The 13,102-nt window shown below is 42.9% G+C and overlaps 1 protein-coding gene across 21 annotated transcripts in view; it reads right to left on the bottom strand.

Moving 5' to 3' along the window:
- Window positions 1-13,102, bottom strand: part of LOC110526596 (adenylate cyclase type 2) — an 84,260-nt gene that overhangs the window by 21,407 nt on the left and 49,751 nt on the right. For 10 of the 21 annotated variants that reach the window (XR_016496875.1, XR_016496876.1, XM_021607693.3 and 7 more), the window contains 10 exons: window positions 11,051-11,248; window positions 9,069-9,236; window positions 8,618-8,767; window positions 7,032-7,192; window positions 3,508-3,619; window positions 2,990-3,117; window positions 903-1,061; window positions 633-765; window positions 336-524; window positions 48-88 (listed from right to left, as the gene is read on the bottom strand). Coding sequence is in view for 15 of the 21 variants with exons in the window: in XM_021607693.3 (XP_021463368.2) it covers window positions 48-88; window positions 336-524; window positions 633-765; window positions 903-1,061; window positions 2,990-3,117; window positions 3,508-3,619; window positions 7,032-7,192; window positions 8,618-8,767; window positions 9,069-9,236; window positions 11,051-11,248 (1,439 nt within the window). In the remaining 6 variants the exon portion in view is untranslated. Of the gene's footprint in view, window positions 1-47; window positions 89-335; window positions 525-632; window positions 766-902; window positions 1,062-2,989; window positions 3,118-3,507; window positions 3,620-5,939; window positions 7,193-8,617; window positions 8,768-9,068; window positions 9,237-10,537; window positions 11,249-13,102 lie in introns of those variants that run through there. The other 11 variants (XR_016496879.1, XR_016496878.1, XM_090238876.1 and 8 more) reach the window with 4 other exon arrangements.

Here is a 13,102-nt window from a genome sequence, read left to right as displayed (position 1 = left end):
ACAAATGAACTCATCCTCTCCGTGTTCTCAGACTTGGCCTTCCTTACCTCTCAGTGATCTTCGAGTGAGCTGTGCGCAGAGGGATGTCCTAGATTTTTTTTTTAAACAACTGTTGTTAGACACATCGTGCGTAAAACAGCAAGAAGTAAAGCAGCATTTAAATATTCCATCAACAGTCGCAACAGTCTTCCACAGGAAATAGTGATGCTTGTAGCAATACATTTCAACCTGTTGTGCTTGATTTGATGTGTAAAGTGGACTATTTCTGTTAGAGGAAGTATGTCTGGTAATCTTTTCATCAGTTATAATGCAGTGGCCCCCCAGCCGTCACTCACCTTGCAGCGTGATTTTCCATTGACCATGGTGTCTTGGGTGTACCCCTCTCTGCTCTGTAGGTGGGCGAAGGGTTTGACGGCGCCCCAGGACTCCAGGTAACGGGTCATTCTCACTGACGCCCGCATCTTCAGCCCGTCATTCACACGCGGCTTGGGCATGCTGTGGCTGTTCAGAGCCTGGTTCTTAGACTGATGACACACACACACACACACGTTAACGAGGAGTACAGTCTCACATATACAGATAAGGCCCTTGTCAGGGATTCTGGAGGTAATGCATTAAATGAGGTAGCTCACCCGAGGATCGATGACAAGGTATGTCTGTATGTTGAGCTCCTTCAGGTAGGCATCTCTTAGCCCGCCGTTCCCCTCCTCCACCTCATAGGCCTTGTTCAGGTGCTTCAGGGTGGCCTCAGTGATGTGGACACGCCTGATCAAGACAAAGATGGGGGTTACTATTAGTAAAATGGACTTACTAGGACTAGGTTACCACTAGTAACTTAATAATGAATGCCACCATTAGGATTAAAGATTTACCATACATGGTTAACTCAACTACTAACATACCCAGGTAAGCCTCCAGACTCCATATAATTGGCCAGGGTGACGTCATGTGACCAAACGTCAAACTGCCACTTGCGGAGGCCAATCACACCGCAGAGCACGTTGCCGGAGTGCACGCCCACTCTCATGTTGATGTCCACACCTGTGGCCTCGCGCACTCGTCTGGGGGGCAGGATCAGAATATGTCAGATGTGTGTGTGTGTTCATTTTGGTTTCCCTGGGATTCCTTCTTATTGCTTTGACATCAGAGCCAGCTGAACAAATCAACGATTTCCATGTTGTCATAACATGCTGTTACGGATACAGGTATCCTGTGGGTGTGTGTGTATGTATCCTGTGTTCTTTTCTCTCCTTCTCCCCTCACAGGTGAAAATCATCACTCCCCAATCAGTCACCAATCAATCATCAATCAGAAGACACACCTCCTCCTGTTTCCTACCCAATCACAGTTCCTTTCCCTTGGTTTAAAAACCCTGTCAGTTGTTTGCTCTAGAGCTCAATCTCTCTGTAAATGCCCTATGTCTGTAGATCGCTCTGTTTCACCCTCTCCCATATGTCTCTCTCCCTCTTATGTATTGAGCTATCTTTTGTTTGAGCACCTCCATATCACTTTGTCCTCACCTGTGAGTATTGTTTTTAGTTATGGTGTTTGTTTGCTGGTGGGAAAAGGGGAAACCAAGACAAGTCGCCCATGGGCATACACTACCCGTAGGTAAACTTTGTTAAATACACTAGTTAGAACTGTTAGTTAGCTGTTGTTAAAATAGGCTAGTCTAGCTTAGGGGTGTTTTGGATGCTTATTGTTTCTTTCCTTGGGTCCAGCTCAGCCCCTTTTCCTGCTCCCCCCCATTACCGTGTGTTTTCTAATAAACCATGTGTTTGACGGTAATTTAGTTTTCTGTGGTTATTTCGTTCTCACTTTTACTTTTTCACTATTATAATGTGCATGAGTTATGTTACGGGTCTCGTTACCATCTCCCCTAGACTGTCGGGCCAAAAGGGATTCGTAACACATGCGCAAACATGCATTCTGACGCCACACATTACTCACCACATGCGCTGCTGCTACGGTCTAGTATCTATACTGTTGCCTTGTCACTTTACCCCTCCCTATATGTACAGTACATAACTACCTAGATTACCTCGTACCCCTGCACATCGCCTCAGTACTGGTACTTCCCGTATATATCCATGTTATTACCTCGTACACCTGCACATCGACTCAGTACTGGTACTTCCTATATATAGCCATGTTATTACCTCGTACCCCTGCACATTGACTCAGTACTGGTACTTCCTGTATATATCCATGTTATTACCTTGTACCCCTGCACATCGCCTCAGTACTGGTACTTCCTATATATAGCCATGTTATTACCTCGTACACCTGCACATCGACTCAGTACTGGTACTTCCCGTATATATCCATGTTATTACCTTGTACACCTGCACATCGACTCAGTACTGGTACTTCCCGTATATATCCATGTTATTACCTCGTACACCTGCACATTGACTCAGTACTGGTACTTCCTATATATAGCCATGTTATTACCTCGTACCCCTGCACATTGACTCAGTACTGGTACTTCCTGTATATAGCCATTTTATTTGTATTCGTTATTGTTACTGACTGTGTATTTATTCTTTGTGTCACTTTGTATTTAATTTATCTTTAACTCTGCATTTTTGTTACCCTTAAGTAAGCATTAGTCTACACCTGTTGTTTACGACGCGTGTAACAAATTAAATGTGATTTGATTGTCCAACAGGGCAGAGAGGAGCCATGATAAAGCCTTCCTTTGACAGACCCTCCAGTCCTCCACAACACCTGATTATAGAACTAACTCACTCATAACCATCATTGACCCAGACAACTCATGTTAACACATAATACTTAGGCCAGAAAGTCCCCCTTGCGTTATACAATAACACTACCCTCCCTACCCGACTTTAACACATTTGATTTACTATACGCTATTTATCTCACAATCTAATGAGAATACATGTTGCTAAAGTCCTGGAACTAACCAGAAGGATCTCATGTTTTAGTAATTGTTTTCCCCCCAGAAGGCCTTCTCTGAACTCACTTGATGGCCTCACACATGTCCAGACCCATCTTCACACAGTTCTTGGCATGCATGGGCAGGGAGACAGGCAGGCCAGACACACAGTAGTAGCAGTCTCCCAAAATCTTGATTCTCATGCACTCGTTCTCCTGAAGAATAAAATAGAAAAATACCACAGACCATGAAGACCATCTAAGAAGCAGACATGTCAACTGGATTTAGCATTAACACAAACAAGGTATCAGAAGTTCTCCTGAAGAACCAAACACACAACACATCCATACGTGTCCAGCCCAACAACTACATGTACTTGTTTTTAACTATCTGAGATTATTTGTATCATGAAATGCACTCTATAAAATAAATATATTTTTTGAATTATTATGATGAAGCAAGCACTGATTAATGCCAGATAATAAGTGGATTATGCATTACTACACTGTCGTGTTAGCGTAAAAGTGTAGCTAAATATGAAATAAAAGGTGAAAAGTCAGTGTTAATTTAATTAAAGGTGCAAATCTTACAAATTATTAACTCACCTTTGCAATCTGGTCAAACTTCCCAAACAGCTCGTTGAGCATGATGACCAGCTCCTTCGGAGAGCAGTCGCTGGCCAATCGGGTGAAGCCCACAATGTCAGCATACAGAATACTGCAAAAAGAGAAAAACCAAGGGTGTGTTCATTAAGACACACGGTTTCCAAAGAAAACAAGAAGTATTCATTATTGGACAAGTTTAGATGGTCCCTCCCTGTTGCACATAGTTTCCAAGCATTTTCTTGCGTTTCATGCTTACTGATCACGACCGACTCAGGACATATGGGGTCAAGGCATCAGTGTCATAATGAAACCTGTTGTCTGCATGGATACGGCTGGGCTGGCCGCTACACTGATTAATCCCTCTCATGTTGTTGTATCACTAAACAAGGGTGTCATTGTCAGATAACGGTTAACTCCTGGGGTGTTGAAATTGGAGTGGGGATAACTGATTACAGCTGGTGGAGGTCCTATCCTGGGTGAACAGTAATCCTATGGGGCTAGAGAGGAGGTGAAGACTGAGTTGACGGGAGATCGTGCTAAGGGGTTTGGCTCAAAGACGTAAACTACAGCAGTATTTTTCCTATATTCATTTAGCAGCACCGTTGCCTCCACTCCAAAATATGATTAAAACAAATACATACATATATACATACACACACACAGTACCAGTCAAAAGTTTGTATACACCTGCTCAGTCCAGGGTTTCTTTATTTTTACTATTTTCTACATCGTAGAATAAGAGTGAAGACATAAAAACTATAAAATAACACATATGGAATCATGTAGTAACCAAAGGTTTTAAATTGCAGAGAACTAGCTTTAAAACTGTAAAATGTTCTCTCCGTCCATGGCAAAATGTGTAGAACAGCCACTAAAATGTGTAGAACAGCCACTAAAATGTGTAGAACAGCCACTAAAATGTTTGCCATTGGCCACGTCCACTAACACGCCCCCCACCACCACAATGCTAACTTTGCCACAGCTGCTGACAAAGAATAATGGGGGAAGCACTGCACTGTACACTGATTGGAAGTGCTATAAGCTTATTGTTAACCCTATCCTCCACAGAGCACCTAACCCAGGTCACCACACATTCAGCCACCACAGCCTAATCACTGGCTCATTACCAGGGCTCAGAGGGCTAACTGCTGCCAAGCTAAGTCCTCATTAAAGTAGCTAACATTAGCCTGTTGCTTGCCAAGCAGATCAGAGAACCATGGCTGCCCAGTAACTCTGACTGACAACAACCAGGTGTTTTCTTGGAAAGAACATGTCTAATGACAAGCATGTCTTGTGTCATTACAAGGATCAAATGTGGAAGTGGTTGGGCTATAATTCACAGTAACACCAAAGGGTTTAAATGAGGATTCATCACTAGCCGAGCCACAGCAGCACATGATACAGTCTGATCTCCACAAGGCCTTCTCAGATCAGACAGTTTTAATGTCCCTCCTTTTCTATGAAATCATATTAATTATGGGTCTAAACTTATCATCAAATCAACCAGGTAGTTACAAATGTCAGTTTGTTAGACTACTGAGAAGATCGAAGATTGTTACCGTGTTGACCTTAATTTGGGCAACAAATGGGCTCCCTCTCTATCGGCAGGGTAGCCTAGTGGTTAGAGCGTTGGACTAGTAACCGGAAGTTTGCAAGTTCAAACCCCCGAGCTGACAAGGTAAAATCTGTCGTTCTGCCCCTGAACAGGCAGTTAACCCACTGTTCCTAGGCCGTCATTGAAAATAAGAATTTGTTCTTTACTGACTTGTCTAGTTAAATAAAGGTAAAATTAAAAATCCAGGAAGGTAGAAGGTACAGTACAGTCTGTAAGCAATTACAGAGTCTAAAACTTAGGGAATCTATTGAGCCATCTGCCAAGGTTCACTGGATAGGCTACAAAGCCAATGTCTGTCAGCACTTTCTAAATGAATGCCCATAAAACAAAAGGCCTCATTTGGGTCAATGCTCAGCTAACACTGTCATGCTAAATTCCATGAGAACTGACTGGGCATTGTGAGTGTAAATAGACTGCCCAGAGCAGTGATGGGCAACTCCAGTCCTCGGGGTCAGAGGATGTCAGGGGAAATTCAATTAATACATTTAGAGAACACAAACTAACTATTCAAAGCACACATGCAACATGTGTGTCACGTCCTGAACATGTTTCTCTGTGGTGGAGTTGGTCAGGCCGTGACTAGGGGGTAGTCTAGTTTAATATTTCTATGTGGGGTCTAGTTCAATTTTTCTATGTTGGTGATTTGTATGATTCCCAATTAGAGGCAGCTGGTAATCGTTGTCTCTAATTGGGGATATTATTTAAGTAGTTGTTTTTCCCACCTGTGTTTGTGGGATATTATTTTGTGTTTTGTGCATGTGCACCACGTAGTCACGTTTCGTTGTTTCTTTATTGTTTTGTTGTGCGGTTCACTTACTTCAATAAATAAGATGTGGAACCCAGATCACGGTGCACGTTGGTCCGAGTATGCTTCCAACGAAGATCGTGACAATATGATTTAACCCAGTGTTCAGACTATTGTTTCCATCTTTGCGGGCCGGCACCGGGTCTCACTGGGCCATGAATCCGGCGGACCTGCTCTCACTTGGGGCCGAAGCCAGGCCACTGGTACTTTTCAGCTTGCATTTACATAACAATGGCTAACTGTGAACCTTAACACTTTCTCACAAAGCAACTGATTCTGCTCTTCTCAAGTCCCTAGCTATGGAAACACAATTTCAAAACCAAATCAAATCGTATTTGTCACATGCACCGAATAAACAGGTGTAGCCCTTAACCAACAATGCAGATTTAAGAAAAAAAATCTAAGTAAGAGATAAGAATAACAAATAATTAAAGAGCAGCAGTAAATAACAATAACGGGACTATATACAGAGTGAAAGTACGGGGGCACCGGTGTCCAGGTAATATGTACATGTAGGTAGAGTTATGAAAGTGACTATGCAGAGATAATAGAGAATAGCAGCAGCGTAGAAGGGCGGAGGGGCAATGCAAAAAGTCTGGGTAGCCATTTGATTAGCTGTTCAGGAGTCTTATGGCTTGGGTGTAGAAGCTGTTTAGAAGCCTATTGGACCTAGACTTGGCGCTCCGGTACCACTTGCAGTGCGGTAGCAGAGAGAACAGTCTATGACTAGGGTGGATGGAGTCTGACAATTTCTAGGGCCTTCCTCTGACACCACCTAGTATAGAGGTCTTGGATGGAAGAATGCTTGGCCCCGGTGATGTAAGAGGCCATTCCAGAAGCAGAAAAAGAGCCAAAATGTAAAAGCTAAAGCCAAAAGTGGAGTTTCGTTCAAGAGAACATTTGGGTTGGGTAAATATTTTCCATGTGTGTTATTTGGTAGACTGAAAACCGTGCTTAGTTTGACAGGCAATGAGTGACAGACAAAGGATAGGATTCCACTGTATGTTTCTTAGTCATTTTCTTAGAACATAACAGGTTATTTCAACATGCTGTATGCTTCTCAGTCATATTCTTAGTCCTTGACAGGCTATTGTTGTACTGTACCTGACGTTCTCGTGTCTCTTGACGTAGAGACTGTGGAAGTTGTTGTCTTTGACAAGTCGTTGCCGCTCTTCTTTGTCCTTGCAGTCTTGCAGACGCTCCATGATGGCCAGCTTCATCTTCATGGAGATGTAGACCGGCAGCACAGACTGCAGCAGGTTCTCCTACGCGCACACACACACACGTTAGCATCAACACACCACACCCACCCAACCATACACACTGTCCGATAGACAAAGGGTCATGAACCCATCCAATCTGGGAGAAACCCAATCTGAGTATCAACCAGCTGTCAGAGTGTCTTGCTGATCTAGTAACTCCACTAACAAGGGCCCCATTCATTCAGATAACTGTTAAAAGCTTTATAATCATTGTGCTGCCAGTCTGGTTGTACAGCCAGTCAACAAAAATATATAACATTGCATTGAGAGCCTCTGGATGGAATAGAGTCAGGTGAGATGGGAATAAGGAGATCAGGAAATCATTCTTCAATCCCCATTGACCCCATCATAATTCCTGTTCACCCGTATGATGCAATACTGAGGCACCGGACTACTCTCTTTCCTCTCTGGTTTGGCTGCATCCATGGGGGGGGGAGGGGGGGGGGGTTGCCCCTGGGTACAGATCTAGGATCAAATCCTAACTTTAACCATTAGTGGAAGAAATGTAAAACTGACCCAAGACCAGTGTCACAGGGCAACTGGTTAGGCCTACATACTCTCCCAGATAGATTACCACCTCCTGGTTCAAATGACTGGAGCAGGTTTTCCAGAAAAAACCGTAAAGCATGGAAAATCATTCTGCACAAAGTGGCCTTGATTTGGTTCAGTCAGCTCAGCTCTGTGCTGTAATTGATCTGGCAGATTCTATCTGACTGGGTCTAGAGAACAATGGCTTAGTGCTCTGTGGGAGGGAGGGAGATACGGAGGGAATACTGTTCACCTCAGCGTTGAGACCCATTTCAAACCCTCCCTTCCCTCTTCTCTTTATTTATGGTGCCTGTGCTCTTTGGCTAACCCCTGTGGCACTGCTCCTTTTTTCGGGCTCAATACAACAGAGTAGAACAGAGCCGGTTCAAATGTTAACGATTGTATCATTCCATTCTGTCCTGCTAGACAACAGAGCAGCCAGCAGCCTCCTCTCTCTCATGGTGTGTGGTGTCACTTCCTAAGCAACTATTATTCTAAACGAAAAACAATTATGGTTAAAATTCCATTTGAAACAGACACCCGTTTTTACTAACGGAGCACACATAGACATCTACTTTAAAAAATCATTAATTACATTTTATTTGAAGGGGATTTGATCATTGTAATGAAAAATACAAGCTAGAAAACAACAAGGCTGCTGGTCTTAAATTAAGTAAAAATTAGCCAGTGCTATTATGACAACAAATATTTTAGCCTAACACTATTCACTTTTATTAGTCTTTCATACTTCCTGTATTCAGTCGGGTGTGCCTCTGTTCAGAAAGAGACACCCCTGGGAGATCGCCCTTGCCAAGTAGATTTCTATTCTCAAGGGTATTTCCTTAAAGGTTAAATAACTAAATCAAGAAGATAGCAGAGTGTCTGATAAGATGTTCTCACCTGTTGTCTCTTTTCTATCTCCAGCTTCATGCGGATGCCAAGACATCTGAGTGTATCCTGGAAGGTCTGTCTTAGTGCTCTCTCCATCAGGACCTTATGGAAGGCCCCCACCACACTGCCACACAGAAACACCACCGCATTGGACAGCAGCTGAGGGACAGAGGGACAGACATTACAACCTATCTGCACAGCATAAGCATTGTCTGTTTTCACAGAAATGTGTCTTACGACCTTAAAAACTCCTTACAGGACATCAAAAACAACACTATAGCACACTATCTCGTTGAAACAAACATGACACATGAGTTATTAAAACACATACACAGTGATACTTCCTGTTTATAGAAAACTATTTAAAGCACAACATTGTGAGCATACATAACGTTATGCATCACCAGGAGATCACATAACACATGTATAATTGTTACTAACAGCATAACAAATGACACACCTGATTGGCCAGAAAGGGGCTGGGATCTTGGGTGCTGAAGACAGTGAGGCGTAGAGTGAGGACCATGATGTGAGAGAGTGAGGAGATCACACTGAGCACCACAGCATAGCACATCTGGAAAGGCAGCATGGTGTACACTGTGAAGATGATGAACAGGAAGAAGGGAACCTACAGGAGAAAAGGAGAGAGAGAGAGATGGGTCAGACTGATGTGACATGAAACACTGTGTGGGGAAAGAGTCTCGGATCGGCAGCACTATCCAAAGAACAAGTGGTTTTACTGGACAACTGTCACCTCAGTGTACTGGCAAGATATGCTATAACTAGACAAATATAACTTTTTGATGCTTCTGTTCATGTGTGTATATCATATATGTACACTCAGTGGCCAGTTTACTAGGTAGGCCACCCCGTTCTCAAAAATGGTTCGCTCTTACAGTGAGTCATGTAGTCGTCGCTTGCTATATAAAGCAGGCAGACAGGCATCAAGGCATTCAGTTACTATTCGATTGAACGTTAGAATGGGCTAAATAAGTGACCTAAGCAACAGAGAGCCCCTTGGCCTGCAGAACAGCCTGAATTCATCAGGGCATGGATTCTACAAGGTATGGCATTCAAAAGTTGCTCAATTGGTATCAAGGGATCTAACGTGTGCCAGAAAAACATTCCCTATACCATTACACCACTGCCAACTGATGTGAATTTCAATTCATATCAGAATTCACATCAGTTGGCAGTGCTGTAATGGTGTATTTTGCCCATTCTAACGTTCAATCAAACAGTAACTGAATGCCTTGATGTCTGTCTGCCTTCTTTATATAGTAAGCCACGGCTACATGACTCACTATCTGTAGGAGTGAACCATTTTCGTGAATGGGGTGGCCTACCTAATAAACTGGCCACTGAGTGTTTTGTTTGTTATCACATGGAGAAGATTGCGTGCTCTGTGGGGTAGATCTTAAATCAGATAACTTCTTCAGGGAAGGAAACAGAAACTGTGTGAAACATAATTCTGCAATAATGACCAGAGTAAGGATTTGGCGCAAGCAACATGAGTCCATGGCCCCATCCTGCCTGGTGTCAACAGTACAGGCTGGTGGCGGTGGTGTAATGGTGTGGCTAATGTTTTCCTGGTACACGTTAGGTCCCTTGATATAATTTGCACAACGCTTGAACGCTACACCTTGTAGAATCCATGCCTGAAGAATTCAGGCTGTTCTGGAGGTAAAGGGGGGTCCGACCCGGTACTAGATGGGTGTACCTAATAAACTGTCTGGTGCGAAGATGGAGGAAAAGAGTAAGAGGACAAAGGAAGAGGGTGTCATAGAAATACAACATTATGTTAATCACATTACTTTTATATTAGAATGTATTCTTATATTAGTACATTCATACTGTTTTTCTTAGAGGCAACAGAATAGGGTTCTTTGAACTCTCATGTGTCTGTGTTAACGCTGACAGCAGATTTACCATGGCTTGGTGATAACCTAAAGACTGCATTCCATTCCATGATTAGTGTCTGTGTGCCTGTCGGTCGGTGCCAGGGGGACCCAATCTCCAGTTTATTTATCCCATACAGCAGATGAATACTGGACTCCATCATTCTGTGGGAAGGGCTTAGAATCCTATGTTGCATTAGTATTTCTGTATAAACAAGCAGTAAATGAACTAGAGACAGATATCTGTTGAATGAGAGCGCAATGTACCTTTGTATAATTTCACGTATCTGTTCTTCGTCACAAGGACTCAGGAAGACTATGAAAAGTTGTAAACGAATCCTGTTTCTTTGGGCTTTAACTCCACACCATTGGGTGACCATTAACACTATTACTGCAGTAATTATTAATAAAGTTTGATGGTTTTGAAGAAATCTAAAAGTCTCTCCTTTGATTAGAATAATTACCATGACATGGGCTTCAAACATTTATTTTGAAAGCCAACAGGCTTTGTCGTGCAACCTTTATTTAGAGCGAGAGTGTATACCTGGTCCCAGGGCAGGATGAGGGGTCCGCTGAAGATGAAGGTGAATCCCATGGTGAGGTGAGTGGCCCAGACCACCAGAGCCAGCAGTCTCCTCCAGCGCTGGGTCAGGGTCTCTGTACACACCAGCACAAACACAGCCAGGAACACACACAGGCTGCAGCTCACCACGCTGACAAATGCACAGTGCTCCTCCGCACTCTGAAACGGAGATGGAGAACATAACGCACACTGAATCACAATCATGGAATTTACATTATACTCTTGAGTATATTGAGTATATTCAGTATATTGAGATATACACACATTCATAGACATGGACGACATATCAATCTACACACAGCCATACAGACACACAATGCTCTACTCCTCTAATGAAAAGACAAGGATTAAAAAACAGGCTATAATATACATTCTGTCTGAGGACAGGTTTGAAGTGTTATATAGGTCAGGTACAATGATATGTCGAAACATTCACAACATTCACTCAACTTCCCTTCAACATCATTCAAGTCCCTTTATTATGCCTATGTACGGTCTAGTCATGAGAGCGGCCCATATCTAATTCAGCATCGTGGCTTATTCAGGCTTATTGCACATCTGTCTCTGCGTCATGTCCTGTTGCTAGAGGCCACAGCATCTTCCTGATTGAATTACACTGAGAGGGAAGAGGAAGGCTCAGATATAGATTTCTGTTGTGTATGTGTGTGTATACACTTGCGTCAACTTGCGTGCATGCCAGTTAGCGAAAAAGCGAGCGAGAGAAAGAGAGAATGGGAAAGAGTTAGATGACAAGGAGAGCGGGAATGACTGCGTAAAGGTCCCTGAGCAGAAGGCCATCTCGGCATTGTATATTGAGCATGCTGGTTTCCATGGTAGCAGAAGTGAAGGCTTTTACTAGCACGTTTAACTACGGCTACACCCACTAAATCAACCTATAGGAGACTTGTTCATTTCCTTTTCTTATTTATTTTCAGATGGAAGGAAGTAGTAAACATCTATACAATTAGAGAACAGATTACTTCTCCTCTCCTCTTAAAATCTCATCTGAAAAGCAATGACCCAGGTGGGATCTGCTCAGTCTCAGCCTGCCATAAGTTAATGTTTTCATCTGTTGGGCATTGAAATTCACACCAGGTTTTGTTAGTTATCACATGGTGAAGATTGCGTGCTCTGTGGTGTAGATCTTAAATTAGACCGTGCAAAACATAATTCTGCAATAATGACGAAAGTAAACCCACATACACTCTCTCTAGTGTCTGTTGGCGGGTTAAGTTAACTTATGTAAAATGAGGACCACTGTAAAAGCATCCTCTCCGTGCTCTCTTTGACTCTCTTACACTCCCTGTACTCCGTTAGAATCTAGAGGACTTTACTCACCTAAAAACAACAGGGCTCTCAATAGGCCCTTTGTTCAATCTGAGCCTCAACTATCCTGTTTAAGTACCACTTAGAAATAAATATATATGTTGGAATGCCCTCCTCTCGCTCACTGGTGGGCTCATGGTCTCTAACAGGTAGTCTATCTATCCACAGTGGAGAGGGAAGTTCTACAAGTTGAACACAGTGACTATATCACATTTGTACTCACAGGCCTGTGCACTTAACGATAGGCATTAGCCTACACATGCTAACTAACCTGTCACGAAAACCTTAGTGGTGGGTTTTACGCCATCAAAAGGAACATAACATTCAACATCCCAATTAGGACCTTGCAAATAATACTTGAATCAGTTATTGCCCTCTATGTTTGTGAGGTCTAGGGTCCACTCACAAACCAATAATTAATATTGCATGCATCATTTTCCAAAAACATCCTCTGTGCACAACATAAAACACCAAATAATGCATGTAGAGCAGAATTCAGACAATATCTGATCATTATCAAAATCCAGAAAAGAGACGTTAAATTCTACAACCACTTAAAAATAAGTGATTCCCAAACCTTCCATAAGAAAGCAATCATCTACAGAGAGATTAACCTAGAGAACAGTCTCCTCAGCAAGCTGGTCCTGGCATTCTGTTCACAAACACAAACAGACCCCAGGACAGCAA

Source organism: Oncorhynchus mykiss, chromosome 6 (assembly GCF_057628025.1).
Source record: "Oncorhynchus mykiss isolate SJ-2025 chromosome 6, ASM5762802v1, whole genome shotgun sequence".
Taxonomy (NCBI): domain Eukaryota; kingdom Metazoa; phylum Chordata; class Actinopteri; order Salmoniformes; family Salmonidae; genus Oncorhynchus; species Oncorhynchus mykiss.
Note: the sequence above shows the minus strand (reverse complement) of the source record. Positions and strands in the feature narration are given on the sequence as shown.